The sequence below is a fragment of the Stomoxys calcitrans genome, chromosome 4 (assembly GCF_963082655.1).
Source record: "Stomoxys calcitrans chromosome 4, idStoCalc2.1, whole genome shotgun sequence".
Classification (NCBI taxonomy): Eukaryota; Metazoa; Arthropoda; class Insecta; order Diptera; family Muscidae; genus Stomoxys; species Stomoxys calcitrans.
Window position 1 is genome coordinate 146,125,106 of NC_081555.1, and position 17,122 is coordinate 146,142,227.

Genomic DNA, 17,122 nt, shown 5'->3' on the forward strand with positions numbered 1-17,122 from the left:
CTCCCGATTTGGCTTCTTTAGCCCTTACAAGCCGCAATTTTTGTTCGATTTGGCTGAAATTTTGCATGCAGTGTTCTGTTATGACTTCCAACAGCTGTGCCAAATACGGTTCAAATCGGTCCATAACCTGATATAGCTCCCATATAAACCGATCCCCCGTTTTGACTTCTTGAGCCCCTGGAATCAGCAATTTTTGTCGGATTTGGCTGAAATTTTGCATAAGACGTTCTGTTATGACTTCCAACAACTGCGATAGGTACGGTCCAAATCGGTCTATAACCTGTTATAGCTCCCATATAAACCGATCTCCCAATTTGACTTCTTGGGCCCTTACAATCCGCAATTTTCGTCCGATTTGGCTGAAATTTTACATGTGGTGTTCTGTTGAGACCCTACAAGCCGCAATGTTTGCCTGATTTGGCTAAAATTTTGCACGTAGTGTTCTGTGATGGCTACCAACTACTGTGCCTAGTACGGTCCAAATCGGTGTATAACCTTATATAGCTCCCATATAAACCGATCTCCCGATTTGACTTCTTGAGCCCTTACAAGCCGCAATTTTTGTCCGATTTGGCTGAAATTTTGCATGTAGTGTTCCATTATGACTTTCAACAAATGTTCCGAATACGGTCCAAAGCGTTCTATAATCTGATATAGCTCCCATATAAACCCATCTCCCGATGAGGTTGTCCGATCTGGATGAAATTTTAGATGCGGTATTCTCTTACGACTTTCAACAACTGTTCAAATCAGTCTATAACCTGATATAGCTTCCATGAAAACCGATCTCTCGATCATCCTTTTTTGGTTCTTAGAAACTTTAATTTATTTTGTATAAATTTTTAGCAGAATCCATGGATTCGACCCAAGATTCGGTCCAGCCGAACTTAGCACGCTTTTACTGGTTAGCCCTCACAGAACATTTTTATCTCCTAGCAATTTATAGGCAAAGTTGCTTTCAACATGCTATCTTAACTAATAGAATTTTAATAGATAATTAAATTTTATCCCACTGTACAATGCCTACCTTCTTCGATATGACCATGTCAGGCAAAAATAATTCGTAATGCGTTCAGCTCATTTTTCGCATGATATGACAAGTTTTTGGTTTCCTTTTCTCGACTTTTCCAGTTTTTTTGTTAATATTTTTTTGTTGTTATCCTCTTGTTTGCTCAGCGGTCATGATTAAAACAAACAAAATGCCAGCTTTTCTTTTTTACTTTTTCAACATTCTGTCTGGAGACCACACCCACACCACAGATAGGCCTCGAACGTCAAGCGGCCACAACTTTGTTGAAAGTTTTTCCGCTAGAAGAATTGAAGAAGAACGAAGAAGCCACCGCCTGGGTGTATGGTGACTTATTGTTAAACAAATTATGATGAAGCACAGCAACAATTTTCGCTTCACAATCAAGGTGATTTGTTTGTCTGGTTTCCAGTCAACATTTTTATACCCTCCACCATAAGATGGGGGGTATACTAATTTCGTCATTCTGTTTGTAACTACTCGAAATATTCGTCTGAGACCCCATAAAGTATATATATTCTTGATCGTCGTGACATTTTATGTCGATCTAGCCATGTCCGTCCGTCTGTCCGTCCGTCCGTCTGTCTGTCGAAAGCACGCTAACTTCCGAAGGAGTAAAGCTAGCCGCTTGAAATTTTGCACAAATACTTCTTATTAGTGTAGGTCGGTTGGTATTGTAAATGGGCCATATCGGTCCATGTTTTGATATAGCTGCCATATAAACCGATCTTGGGTCTTGACTTCTTGAGCCTGTAGAGTGCGCAATTCTTATCCGATTGAAATGAAATTTTGCATGACGTGTTTTGCTATGATATCCAACAACTGTGCCAAGTATGGTTCAAATCGGTCTATAACCTGATATAGCTGCCATATAAACCGATCTTGGGTCTTGACTTCTTGAGCCTCTAGAGTGCGCAATTCTTATCCGATTGAAATGAAATTTTGCACAACGTATTTTGTTATGATATCCAACAACTGTGCCAAGTATGGTTCAAATCGGTCCATCACCTTATATAGCTGTCATATAAACCGATCTTGGGTCTTGACTTCTTGAGCCTCTAGAGTGCGCAATTCTTATCCGATTGGAATGAAATTTTGCACAACGTATTTTGTTATGATATCCAACAACTGTGCCAAGTATGGTTTAAATCGGTCGATCACCTTATATAGCTGTCATATAAACCGATCTTGGGTCTTGACTTCTTGAGCCTCTAAAGTGCGCAATTCTTATCCGATTGGAATGAAATTTTGCACGACGTGTTTTGTTATGATATCCAACAACTGTGCCAAGTATGGTTCACATCGGTTTATAACCTAATATAGCTGCCATATAAACCGATCTTGGGTCTTGACTTCTTGAGGCTCTAGAGTGCGCAATTCTTATCCGATTGGAATGAAATTTTGCACAACGTATTTTGTTATGATATCCAACAACTGTGCCAAGTATGGTTCAAATCGGCCCATCACCTTATATAGCTGTCATATAAACCGATCTTGGGTCTTGACTTCTTGTTTTTTTTCATTTTTTTCGGCTGTGGTGGTAAATGTCCTCCTTTGACTTTTGTTTGTTTAAGAGACACAAAAAAAAATAAACTTTTTAGATTTTAGGCCAAGTATTAATACATGGTAGAAGACAAACAAATGATAATGTTAACGATAATCATTACAAAGGAATGCTGAAAAAGAAGACTTGCGTTTTTGTTTTTTTGTTTGCTGAGTTTTTGTGGTTTTAGATAACAATAGCATTTTTTTTGCGTGTTGTGGTTGGGGTAAGGTTAGACAAGGCCGATTGGCCCCATTAATCAGGTCGAGACGTTTTCGTGCTGACAATATTTTAACCTACGCGCGCTAAAGGAAATTTTCCAATGGTTTTCATGTCAGCGTATAGCGTGAAACCAAAATTGTCAAGGCATACAAAATTTGTTACACTACATAAAATTTATTGGGGTCTTTCAACGGTGAACTCAAAAGTTGGGGTAGACTAATGGATAGTAAAGAAATATTGGTTTTAATTGTTTTTGTCGAAAACCTTAAAAAATTTACAGGAAGAAAGCCTTTTATACCCACCACCGAAGGATGGGGGTATATTCGTTTTATTATTCCCTTTGCAACGCATCGAAATATCCATTTGCGACACTATAAAGTATATATTTTTATACGCTCCACCATAGGATGGGGGTATACTAATTTCGTCATTCTGTTTGCAACTCCTCGAAATATGCGTCTAAGACCCCATAAGGTATATATAAGGGTCGTGACATTTTAAGTCGAACTAGCTATGTCCGTCCGTCCGTCTGTCTGTCGAAAACACGCTAACTTTCGAAGGAGTAAAGCTAGAAATTGAAATTTTGCACAAATACTTCTAATTAGTGTAGGTCGGTTGGGATTGTAAATGGGCAAATCGGTCCATGTTTTGATATAGCTGCCATACAAACCGATCGTGGGTCTTGACTTCTTGAGCCTCTAGAGGGCGCAATTCTCGTCCGATTTGACTGAAATTTCGCACGAAGTGTTTTGATATCACTTCTAACAACTTTGCAAAGTATGGTTCAAATCGGTCGATAACCTGATATAGGTGCCATACAAACCGATCTTGGGTCTTGACTTCTTGAGCCTCTAGAGGGCGCAATTCTCGTCCGATTTGACTGAAATTTTGCACATAATGTTTTGATATCACTTTCAACAACTATGCGAAGTATGATCCTAATCGGTCCATAACCTGATATAGCGGCCATATAAACCGATCTTGGGTCTTGACTTCTTGAGCCTCTAGAGGGCGCAATTCTCATCCGATTTGACTGAAATTTTGCACATAGTGTTTTGATATCACTTCCAACAACTATGCGAAGTATGATGCTAATCCGTCCATAACCTGATATAGCTGTCATATGAACCGATCTTGGGTCTTATCTTCTTGAGCCTCTAGAGAGCGCAAATTTTATCCGATTTGGCACAAATTTTGTACAACGGCTCCTCCCATGGTCTTCAACATACGTGTACAATATGGTCAGAATCGATCTATAGCTTGATACAGCTCCCATATAAACCGATCTCCTGATTTCGCTTCTTGAGACTCGAATCGGACTATAACTTGATATAGCTGCTCCTCCGTCCTTATTCATCGTACTTTGTTTGCCTAAAAACAGATACTGCGCAAAGAACTCGACAGATGCGACCATGGTGGAGGGTATATAAGTTTCGGCCCGGCCGAACTTAGCACGCTCTTACTTGTTTTATCCTCGTAAAAGTCTAAGACGATCTAGCCATGTCCGTCCGTCTGTCTGTCTGTTTGGCTATTGAAAAATGTGGCTTTAATGGACCTAAAACCTTAATCCAGCCATAGTCCGATATAACCCATCATCGAACTTAACCTCCCTATGAACAAAAAAAATCACGCATCAGTTTTTAGAGATATTGAGCTGAAACTTCGTGCAAAAGTAGGTCCATTAAAGCCACATTTTTATTCGATTTCGCTGAAATTTGGAACAGTGAGTTGCGTTAAACCTCCCGATATCCCTGTTCAATACGGAACCTGTTCGATTCAGATTTAGATATAGTTGCCATATAGACCGATCTCCCGATTTAAGGTCTTGGGCCCATAAGAACGCATTTATTGTCCGATTTCGCTAAAATTTGGGATAGTGATCGGCACAGATCGGTCTGGATTTCGATATAGCTGTCATATATACCGATATCCCTATTTAAGGTATTGGTCACATAATAGGGGTATTTATTGTCCGATTTTACTGATTTGGGACAGTGAGTGTGTGTTGGACCTCTCGACAATCTTGTTTAATTTGGCCCAGATTGGTCTAGATTTGGGTATAGCTGCCATAAATACGGATCTCCCGATTTAAAGTTTTGGGCCCATAAAAGGCGTATTTATCGCCCGATGTCACTGAAATTTGGTGAGTGAGCTAGATTGGTCCAGATTTGGGTATAGCTGCCCTATATACTGATTAAAAGTCTTGGGCCCACAAAAACCGATGTTCCATTTCACTGAAATTTGGTACAGTAAGTAATGTTAGGGTCCTCCACATCATTTTTTAAATTTTGGCCCAGATCGGTCTAGATTTGGGTATAGCTGTCATATATACCGATCTCCCGATTTAAAGTCTTCGGCCCATAAAAAGCGCATTTATTGCCCGATTTCGTTGAAATTTTTTGATAGTGAGTTATATTAGGGTCATTTATATCCTTCTGAAATTTGGCTCAGAAAGGTTCAGATTAGGGTATAGCTGTCATATATACCGATCTCCCGATTTAAGGTTTTTGGCCCATAAAAAGCGCATTTATTGCCCGATTTTGTTCAATTTTGGGATAGTGAGTTATGTTAGGCCTCTCGACATAACTTGCTTAATTTGGCCCAGATCGGTCAATATTTGGATATGGCTGCCATATAGACCGATCTCTCGAATTAAGGCTTTAGGCCCCTAATAGGTTCATTTATTATCCGATTACTCCAAAATGTGGTATAGCGAGCTGTGTTAGGCTCCTCAGGAGGCGCAGAGGTTAGCATGTCCGCTTTTGACGCTGAACGCCTGGGTTCGAATCCTGGCGAGACCATCAGAAAAAATTGTCAGTGGTGGTTTTCCCCTTCTAATGCTGGCAGTATTTTTAAGGTACTATGCCATCTAAAACTTCTCTCAAGAGGTGTCGCACTGCGGCACGCTGTTCGGACTCGGCTGCAAAAAGGAGGACCCTTATCATTGAGCTTAAACTTGAATCGGACTGCACTCATTGATATGTGAGAAGTTTGCCCCTGTTCCTTAGTGGAATGTTCATGGGCAAAATAGGCAATAGTTTCAGGAGAAGGTGGCCTTGTTGGTGGAAAATAGAGTTAAGGATAGGAAAACGGCTGAAGTTTCAAATAGGATAATTGAGAAGATGATTGATATTAGGTTTGAAACACAAATAACCATGATGCAGTAGTTTTGTGGGGGACCGTACCAAAAATGCTTCTTGGTAGCTGTTCCTACACAGAAGCGAGGAGAGAACGGATATGGGTGTCTATATTGTAGATCCAGAAAGCGAACTTTTTTACCATCTACCTAATTATAAAACGGTCCACAATGGTCAAGCAATCACAGAATGTGAGAACTGGTATAGAACTGCTAACATGAGGCCTTCATATGTGAACGTAATGAAGAAAAGTCAAATGTAATCAAGAAAATGTTTGTCTTCAACGAAACTTTCACGGAAATGTTGCATATATAAAGAGCAGTATGTACCTCTGACGAAAATTTCGTTTCCATAGATATGCAAGGACATATTCTAAGCTAAATTTTCAGTTTTGATATCGTTACCGAAAATTTCGCTTGCAGGTTCATAGGCATTGTAAAATTTATGCTTGCAACTACCAACGAAATTGTATGTTTTGCACGCTTCATTTTACAGAGTGATTTTTTAGCTATTATCTTTTTGGCAACACTGGTTTAAACAGCTCACGCACGTTTCATGTTTTGTTTTACTGTCAAACATCTTCAGTTTGGTCTACAATTTAGACATGAATCGTCTTACAAACGAACCAGGCTTGCAAATTATTGAATTTGATTATCAAAATGCGTGCACAGTTAAGAAGCTCACTTTTGGCTCAATGGGTATGTAAATAATCAGAATTGTCTATTTTGGAGTGAAGATCACCGAGAAGCATTGCAAAAGCTACCAATGCATGCAGAAAAAGTCACAGTTTGGTGCGGTTTATGGGCTGGTGGCATCATTGGACCGTACTTCTTCAAAGATGAGACGAATCGTAATGTAACTGTGAATGGTGAGCGTTACCATGAGATGATATCCAAAATCTTTTTTACCCAAAATGCAAGAGCTTGACTTGCCTGACTTGTGGTTTCAACAAGGACTTTTTGAGATACGAGTTCGGTGAACATTTTATTTCACGTTCGGGACCAGTCAATTGGCCGCCTAGATCGTGCGACTTAACGCCTTTAGATTTTTTTTTTGTGGGGCTATGTTAAAGCTCATGTCTATACAGACAAGCCCGCTTTAATTGACACATTGGAAGACGACGTTGAAGTATTTATTCGTGAAATACCGGCCGAAATGTTGGAAAGAGTATGCCAAAATTGGACTAAGCGTATGGATCATTTGAGGCGCAGTCACGGTCAATATTTAAGTGAAGTAATCTTCAAACTTATATGGACCGTACTATCGATTCAAATAAAGATTTCGTTAATTATTCTGAATATTATGTTTTTTTACTAAAAAAATCACCCTTTATATGAAAGAACGTATTTTTCAAATAAAACGGTTTATTTCATTACATATGTACTTTATTAGCCAAAAATTATTATAAATTTACCAAAATGGTAAAATAATGTTTGTCGCCATTTTGTAGTATTCACAGCTATTTTCCAATGGAGACGTAAGACAAAGGAGACAGACTTGGCTGCAATCGAAAATATTGCTAGAGGTCCATTCCCAGCTTTAGAGGATTTTTTATCTTTAACATTCCAGCATAATTTTCTCTTTTGCGAAAATTTCATTGAAATTTTATCTGTAGAGAAAATTGTATTGAAATTTGGTTTTTAGAGAAATTTTTATAAAAATTTAGATTTTAGAGAAAATTTCATTGAAATTGTTTCTAAAAGAAAATTTCATTGAAATTGTTTCTAAAAGAAAATTTCATAAATTTTTGTTTTTAGAGAAAATGTTATTTACAAATGTTAATTAAGTGAACTCAAGGTGACTGCAATTCTCTTACTGTGGTCTCTCCTTTTACTGAATGGATTACCACAAAAATATGCAATTATTGTTAATAGCAATTAGTGAATTTCAATTAAGAGCAGCTAAAATAAAAAAAAAGGAAGTTGTGGACTAGATTTTTTGCTTCCCCCAACCATAGACAACAAAGCAACACCAAGCTATAAACAGCCGCACACACACCCACACAAAAGGAATGTGCAATGGCATTGTAAATACAAGCAAATTGAAATGAAATAAAAAATTCAAATGAGACTGAGACGAAAGGGAGAGAAGACAGACAGAGAGCAACCAAAAGAAGCATAACATAATTGGAAAACGCAATGGCAGAATAAATTTATTATGATGGTAAAAGAAGAGCACAAAGAAGCAGCACAGGATATAATTAGGAACAATAAAATACACACACACCCACACACACACACATACACAGCCCACACTTACATAGAAAAAGAAAATGGAAATTCAAGCTAAAACTTAAGGCTCAAGTTTCTACAAAGAAGAATGTTTTGTAAGATAACACGAGAAGAAATAAAATCATAAATAACCAAGAAATTCCTATACAAACAACTCCTGGGGAAAACAGGGAATATTAAGCATAGCAAACATTCCAGAGAACACACACACACACTCACGGATAAGGAACACTGAAGAATTCCAAATAAGTCACAATTCCGGGAAACCAAAAAAAAAACGAGAATATTCTTATTTGCCTGTGACATTCAGTCCCATGACATTATGCCTGTAAGTTAGTGGAATGGTAGAGCATAATGTAAATTCCCCAGGGGAAAATGAAATTATGTAGGAAAATGTGAAATAATTTGACTTGCCATTAATATTAGGAAATCTATTTAAAAGGAAGAACATATCTTTGGAATTCTGTTTAAACGTAAATATTTTAGATTAGAAGAAAGAGTGTGTTGTGGGAGAAAATAATGAACACAATTTTCAATGGTGATTTTTTCGGCAATGATTTCTGATGGAAATAGTATGGTTGTACCAAATGAATTTCCAGAGCATTGCTTCATCAAAATAGCATAGTTGTATCAAAAAAGCAAAGTTGTAGCAAAACGATTCCCAATTGTCATGTAATGTTAACATTCCCATTTAAATCACACCAAACAAATGTTTTTTGCTACTAAACGAATTATAGTTGTAACAAACAAATATGTGTTGTACCAAACGAATTGAAATTGTTCCAAACGAATTTTGGTTATGCCAAACAAACAAAATGTTAATCGCTTTTTCTAAATGCCCTTAATTTTGTGAATGAAACTTTTGCACACACAATTGACATCCCTCCTCCATAACATCTTTCAGCATTCATTACCAGATGACAATACGCACGTTAGTATAATGAACTACTGGCTGCCTGCCTGAATGAGATGAAGATAAATGTCAATGTGATGAATGAATACCTCTATATTTATTTTCTTCTTCTGTTGGTAATTACTTGACTTATTTGTTGAAATGTATACACGCTAGCTTGTTAGTATTTGTTTAATTATCCTTGGAGCACAGAGCTATTCTTGTATTTGTTAACTTCAAAGCAGAAGACTAGTAGTCTTTGTTCATTTTCTGTTTGCTTATAGTCTTTGTTCATTTTAATGGCATATCTCATGTTGTGACAAAATGGCAAACAACTATTGTATTAAAATAATTACATTTTATTTATTTTAAAATTGTAGTTGTCGTCGGATGTTTCAAAGATTACCTACATTGTTGAGGATTTAAAATGAAATGAACAGTGGGTGATTTTGAACTAATATAATATAAATGCTAACGGTCTAGCCTTATATGTGTAAAATTCATTTATTTTTAAAGCCTTCCAATTTCGTACAATTCCATCATGGTTTTGCATTATGATATCCAGTATTTTTTATGCTATAAATGAAACAAAAAATAACCCTTGGGAGTTGTTGTTTTCACACATTTAAATACTTACTTTGAGACTTTGAGCGGAAGTTTATTGGGATGTGTATTACACACGCCTCAAGGAATACAATAAGATTACCAGAACGGCAAAACGTGCCTCCTGGAAGCTTTTCTGCGAACAGGTCGATAGCGTTAATGACGCCGCCAAAATAAAAAAGTTTCTCTCAAAAACCCATGTCCAAACTGAAACTTTAGTAGACGACATGGGAGTGAGAGCAGAGACAATGGAGGACATGTTAAGGCTTTTGATGAAAACTCATTTTCCAAAGGATACGAAGGGACTCACGGAGACACCGGAACAATTTAACACCATTTAAGTCACCCGGACCTGATGGAATATTTCCGGCCTTACTACAGAAAGAGGCAGACTATCTGGCGTCTCGTCTGGCCAAAATTCTCACAGCGTGCCTAGGACTTGTATATACTCTCAAAGCCTGGCAGGAGGCAAGGGTGGTGTTTATACCCAAGCCCGGTTTAGCAAGTTTTACGACACCAAAGGCCTACAGACCCATAAGCCTTACGTCCTTTCTACTCAAAACCATGGAACGTATTGTAGACACCATGATAAAGAGTAGGACATCCAGCGAACTGATCAAATACAAACAGCATGCCTATGTCAAGGGAAGGTCCGTGGAGACTGCCCTGCACGAGGTTGTGCATAAAATAGAAGCATCTTCGATGCCACAACTGCTCAAATCAAACAGCATGCCTATGTCAAGGGAAGATCGGGAGAGACTGCCCTGTACGAGGCTGTGCATAAAATAGAAGAATCCTTCGATGACAAAACGTACACACTGGCGGTATGGATTGACATCATAATTGACCTATTACGAATGCCGACTGAGGAGGGATTTGAACGATGTTATAATACTTCTAAAGGGTAAAGATTCGAGCCAGCTATGCAGAAGGGCTGCAAGGGACTTGCATATGGCATATGACTGGGCTAGACCCAGCAGTCTCAATGTTAACCCAGAGAAGACTGAAATATGTCTGTTCACGAGGAAGACGGAGGTGGGCCAATTTAACGCCCACGTTTCCTCAATAAGACGATTTCGATATCTGACAAGGTCAAATACTTAGGTGTGATCTTGGACAGGAAACTGAATTGGAAGTGTCACATTCAGGAGCGTACTGAGAAGGCTCACAGACGGGCCGTAGGCTCGAAATGGGGCCTGTGAGGCAGCCAATGGGGCTATGAGACTTAAGGCGATGGGAGCTCATACCATCGCGGTATAATCGAGGCGACGATAGGAAACCTGGAAGGAAGGGAAGAGGTTTCCGTTTGGATACCTGGGATGAACCTTGAGGTCGAGTGCGAGACACTACTGCCAGCGGCACCGTCGGAAGCCTAGTATTGCCATCTGGAAGATCATGTTAGACGGGTGGATTAGAGCTAGAGGACAGAGTGGGCCTGGGGGTTTACATTGAGAACCCTGAGACTAAGATCTGTTTTAGACTGCCTGACCATAATACGGTCCTGCAGGCGGAGATTCGGGCGATCAAGGGGAAATGAAAGGGCAGACGATTTGGCGGTGAAGGCCAGAGGACTGCCGTCAATAAACTTGGTTTAACCTTTCGGGTCGACGCAGTCCGAGCTAAGAGAGTGGGCGACGAATGCGCATGCAACATTGTGGGACAGCGAAACGGTCGGTAGGACGGCGAAAATCCTAGGGGGGGATCCAGATCGTGAGAAGACGAGGCTATTGCTGAGAGGAAGTAAGAAGGAGGTCAGCATAGCTTTAGGTATCATAACGGTGCGGCAAGTGATAGCATGTGTAGGGCATGCGGGAAAGATGATGAGACGTTGGAGCATTTCCTTTGTCAATGCCCGGCTTTCGCATCTAATGCCGGCACTTAGGTGGGGACCCTATACCAAACATGAACCAACTTAGGGGAGTGACATGAGAAATAATTAAGAATTTTGTAAGTAGCACGGAATTCCTAACTTAGATTTTCTTTTTCGAGGTATTTTTTTTTTTTGTTTTTTTGGGCGCACAACAAGCCGATTACTGGCTTCGGTGTATGTCCATAGTGCCATGGGGGGGGGGGCCCTTTTCAACATAACCTACCCTATCCTAACCTGCTTTAAACAACACAAATAGCGCTCGTATTTCAAAGCGTTCTGAGTACGTATAACCTCAAAAATGTCAAGTCTTACGATATAGCTGTCGTTTGGCAGTTTGCAACACAAGGGTTCTCCAATCCCAATTCAAATAAAGATTTCATGGATTTTTCTGCCTTTTTTAGCTTTTTTTTTGAAAAACTTTCCTATATCTTCTAAAAAAAAACCACCCTTTATTACCTCTAATATACATGCTAATAAAATAAAATAATAAAACGCTCAAATTTGCATCAAATATTCAAAACTTTTACTCGAATCGACAAATTTGTCTTTGCCAAGTACTTTTAAAAATAACTTCCTGTAAATGTTGCCGCGGCTCCCGATCATATCGTTCATTCCTAAGGTCTAATTTTAAACCACTTCGAACATTTCGCCCTGTATTCCACGAATAACACCTATAATATTTACTAAACTACAAAGCACACTAAATTACATGTGGTATTTTGGTCCTAAAGAGCTGTGTACGGCGAACACAACTTTTTAATAAAACAGTGAATTTCAATCGACATTTTTCACCGAGTACGAATTTTGATAAATAATTTCAACGATTTGCAGTCTTTGCTCGATTGTGAGTTTCTCTATGATAAAATGGCAGATAATATTGAACACTTTTTAGATTCAGAAATGACACAGTTATCAACCAGTGTTGCCATCCCGAAAAACTTAAATCATAATAATTCACCCTTTACTATATGGTGTTGTGATATGGTGGATGGCGCCTCAAAAATCCACCTATTGTTCAATATTCACCGGGGGATTCAAGGAATTTGTTATTTGTCTATCGCTGGAGCATTGATGACAACACCTTCTGAAGCAAGAAATTTAATGCTACACTCATTGCCTCTGATCATTCTGGTTAGTCAAATTGCTGCGACTGCAATAAGGGTAATGGGAGTCGGACACTGTGTTATCGTTTATACAATGCCTGATAAACCAGGCTGTGTAGGAAACTTATTTATCAGCTCCAGACTAAATAAACTTAAGGTCTTTTGGTTTATGTGGTTTAGTATTTCCCAAACATCCCATTATGGAACACATTAGAGGAACTAACTTCCAACTTTATCCATTGAGTGCTGCCCAATTCAAATTTAAGCTCATTGATAAGGGGACCTCCTGTTTAATGCAGAGTCCGAACGGCATCTCACTGAAAAGTGACACCTCTTTGATGAGATGTTGTACATGGCTGAAATACTTACGAATCTTGCCAGCATTTGGTGAAGGGATAACCACAGCTGAAAAATGTTTGAAGGTGTTCTCGCCGGCAGTATTTAAACCCAGGCGTTTGAGCACGATAGGCGGGCTTGCTATCCAATGCACCGCGGTAGCTACCGATATTCCCCAAAAAATTAGAACCGGCCAATACAAGATGACCATCAATTCAATGTAGAATATATTGAGCAAAGATCCATGCAATTAAAGATGTGGTGGAATGACTTTGATGGCTTAAAGTTGTGACTATTCCTACTGAGTGTTATTAACTACAGTACAACACCCTCTACCACAATATTTCAAGTTGTTCTTTGGTATGATAATCAATAAAAATTCCTAAATTAATGTCACTGCCAACACAGTTGAATTATCGCCTTTTCCGGACCACATAATCGTCGCTTGTAGTATATTTTTGTGTCACTTAAAGCTTAGCCCTCATAAATGTATGTATCCTTACAAAGGATTTTCTCTATTTATGTTCATATTTTTATAACATTATGCGTCCGTTTGGCCTTAAATCTCTGGAGATAATTTAAGCCCAAACACATTATCATAAATTGGTCTCATGAGATTTTTCATAATCACTATGAAATGTTTAATGATGTACATTTATAAAAGAAAATTGTGATAAAAATGACCTAAATAAGGAGCAAACATAAATCTCCACAGTCAAATCATATTAAAAACAAAAAAAAAAAAACTAAAACATTTTGCACTTGGTCTAATGATGGTGTCTGTAATATAGAAACACAGAAACAACGAACAAGCATAGAAGAAAGGATATCGCTGGCAATGTGTCAGAGCCAACAAAGCGTAAAAGCGTCAAAATAACCTCCATGATGAGAAGAAAAAAAAACAAGCCAGCAAGCAAGAGAAGTAGGAAAAAAAATCATTAAATTTATGCTGCCTTTTGGTTGGTGGTGGCTGCAAATGCCATAAACATTTTTCACATTATGAATTTTTATGATTTCCACAAGTTGCGATGATATGAGTCCTTGCCTCACTTCTCCCTTTCATGCTTGCTAACTGACTCTTTTCTTTTTCTCTTTCTCTTTATTATTATCGTTACAGGTCATTGAAGAACGTATCGCCCACATTCCGACAGTACCCACACAACCCGAACCATTTTATCAGCCGACCGGCAAGGAATTGAAACCCAACCCTGTGGGTGAGGAAAATGGCATTGTTGTCTTCAATTACAATCCCATAAGTGCGGTAAACTATGTAAGTTACGGAAGAGAGTGTTTTGCGTTCAATTTTTTCCGTTTTGGTTCTTTTTTCTTTCTGCACCCTAATGATGAATGATGATGACATCGCAAAGCTTTTTGTATTTTTTGTGGTTTTTAATGCTTTTGTGGTTAGCTATTTTATGTTTGAAGCATTTTTACTAAAATTCCTCATTCACTTAAAACTATTTAGGATAGAATATAGCCAACAGGTGGTTTATAATGTAGTGTCATGGGGGATATAGCAAATGCTAAATAAGTAAAAACGTGTGAAGTTAGGCCGTTCGGAACAAAGGCTACCCACCACCATGGATAAATTAACCATCCTCTTTTATAACAACATCAGTACCATGTTCATAGCAATATGTAAATGGGGGCTGGTCTGGATCAAATTTCATGCAGGTCCCGAGAACTCTTATACAAGTCACAGTTTTAGGGAAATCGGGAAACAAATCTTTTTTTTATGGGATTAAGACCCTAAATTGGCAAATTTTGTCTTTAGAGAAAATTTCATAGAAATTTTGTCTTTAGAGAAAATTTCATAGAAATTTTGTCTTTAGAGAAAATTTTATAGAAATTTTGTCTTTAGAGAAAATTTCATAGAAATTTTGTCTTTAGAGAAAATTTCATAGAAATTTTGTCTTTAGAGAAAATTTCATAGAAATTTTGTCTTTAGAGAAAATTTCATAGAAATTTTGTCTTTAGAGAAAATTTCATAGAAATTTTGTCTTTAGAGAAAATTTCATAGAAATTTTGTCTTTAGAGAAAATTTCATAGAAATTTTGTCTTTAGAGAAAATTTCATAGAAATTTTGTCTTTAGAGAAAATTTCATAGAAATTTTGTCTTTAGAGAAAATTTCATAGAAATTTTGTCTTTAGAGAAAATTTCATAGAAATTTTGTCTTTAGAGAAAATTTCATAGAAATTTTGTCTTTAGAGAAAATTTCATAGAAATTTTGTCTTTAGAGAAAATTTCATAGAAATTTTGTCTTTAGAGAAAATTTCATAGAAATTTTGTCTTTAGAGAAAATTTCATAGAAATTTTGTCTTTAGAGAAAATTTCATAGAAATTTTGTCTTTAGAGAAAATTTCATAGAAATTTTGTCTTTAGAGAAAATTTCATAGAAATTTTGTCTTTAGAGAAAATTTCATAGAAATTTTGTCTTTAGAGAAAATTTCATAGAAATTTTGTCTTTAGAGAAAATTTCATAGAAATTTTGTCTTTAGAGAAAATTTCATAGAAATTTTGTCTTTAGAGAAAATTTCATAGAAATTTTGTCTTTAGAGAAAATTTCATAGAAATTTTGTCTTTAGAGAAAATTTCATAGAAATTTTGTCTTTAGAGAAAATTTCATAGAAATTTTGTCTTTAGAGAAAATTTCATAGAAATTTTGTCTTTAGAGAAAATTTCATAGAAATTTTGTCTTTAGAGAAAATTTCATAGAAATTTTGTCTTTAGAGAAAATTTCATAGAAATTTTGTCTTTAGAGAAAATTTCATAGACATTTTTTCTTTAGAGAAAATTTCATAGAAATTTTGTCTTCAAAGAAAATTTCATAGAAATTTTGTCTTTAGAGAAAATTTCATAGAAATTTTGTCTTTATAGAAAATTTCATAGAAATTTTGTCTTTAGAGAAAATTTCATAGAAATTTTGTCTTTAGAGAAAATTTTATAGAAATTTTGTCTTAGGAGAAAATTTCATAGAAATTTTGTCTTTAGAGAAAATTTCATAGAAATTTTGTCTTTAGAGAAAATTTCATAGAGAAAATTTCATAGAAATTTTGTCTTTAGAGAAAATTTCATAGAAGTTTTGTCTTTAGAGAAAATTTCTATGAAATTCTCCGAATCGGTCCAGATTCGGAGATAGCTGCCATATAGACGGATCCTCCGATTTAGGGTCTTAGGCCCATAAAAGCCACATTTATTATCCTATTTTTCTGAAATTTGGGACAGTGAGTTGTGTTAGGCCCTTTGAAATCCTCCGTTAAATTGGGTCAGAGCGGTTCAGATTTGTCTTAGGCCCCTGCGACATCCTTCGTCAATTTGGGTCAGATCGGTCCAGATTTGGATATAGCTGTCATATAGACCGATCCTCCGATTTAGGGTCCTAGGCCCATAAAAGCCACATTTATTATCCGATTTTGCTGAAATTTGGGAGAGTAAGTTGTGTTAGGCCCTTTGACATCCTTCGTCAATTTGGCTCAGATCGGTCCAGATTTGTATATAGCTGCCATATAGACCGATCCTCCGATTTAAGGTCTTAGGTCCATAAAAGGCGCATTTACAGTGAGTTAAGCCCCTTGACATACTTCTGCATTACGGCACAGATCGGTCCAGATTTGGATATAGTTGCCATATAGACCGATCTTTCGGTTTTAGGTTTTGGGACCATAAAAAGTGCCTTCATTGTCCGATGTCGCCACAATTTGGGATAGTGGGTTGTGTTGGGCCTTTCAACATCCTTCTTCAATTTCACTCAGATCGGTCCAGATTTGGATATAGCTGCCATATAGACCGATCTCTCGATTTAATGCTTTGGGTCCATAAAAGGCGCATTTATTGTCCAATGTTGCCGAAATTTGGGACAGGGAGTTAAGTTAAGCCTCCTCACATATTTCTTCAATTTGGTCTAGATCGATCAATATTAGATTTGCATATAGCTGCCGTATAGACCGATATCTCGATTTAAAGTCTTGGCCCCAAAAAAGGCGCATTTATAATCCGATTTAACTGAAATTTGACACATTGACTTATGTTAGGCTTTTCGACATCTGTATCGTATATGGTCCAGATCGGTTTATTTTTAGATATGGCTACTAAAAAGACCAATATTTTGTTATACACAATTGAACAATGACTTGTACTTATTAGTATTTGTGCCAAAT

At 37.3% G+C, this 17,122-nt stretch overlaps 1 protein-coding gene and 1 long non-coding RNA gene across 9 annotated transcripts in view; one reads left to right on the top strand and one right to left on the bottom strand.

Moving 5' to 3' along the window:
• The window catches only part of LOC106082675 (cytosolic carboxypeptidase Nna1), a 334,059-nt gene that overhangs the window by 222,466 nt on the left and 94,471 nt on the right, over positions 1-17,122 (top strand). For all 8 annotated transcript variants that reach the window (XM_059367893.1, XM_013245327.2, XM_013245329.2 and 5 more), the window contains one exon: positions 14,082-14,234. In XM_059367893.1, coding sequence (XP_059223876.1) covers positions 14,082-14,234 — 153 coding nt within the window. The remainder of the gene's footprint in view (positions 1-14,081; positions 14,235-17,122) is intronic.
• Positions 1-17,122, bottom strand: part of LOC131997249 (uncharacterized) — a 258,295-nt gene that overhangs the window by 142,327 nt on the left and 98,846 nt on the right. The window lies entirely within an intron of this gene.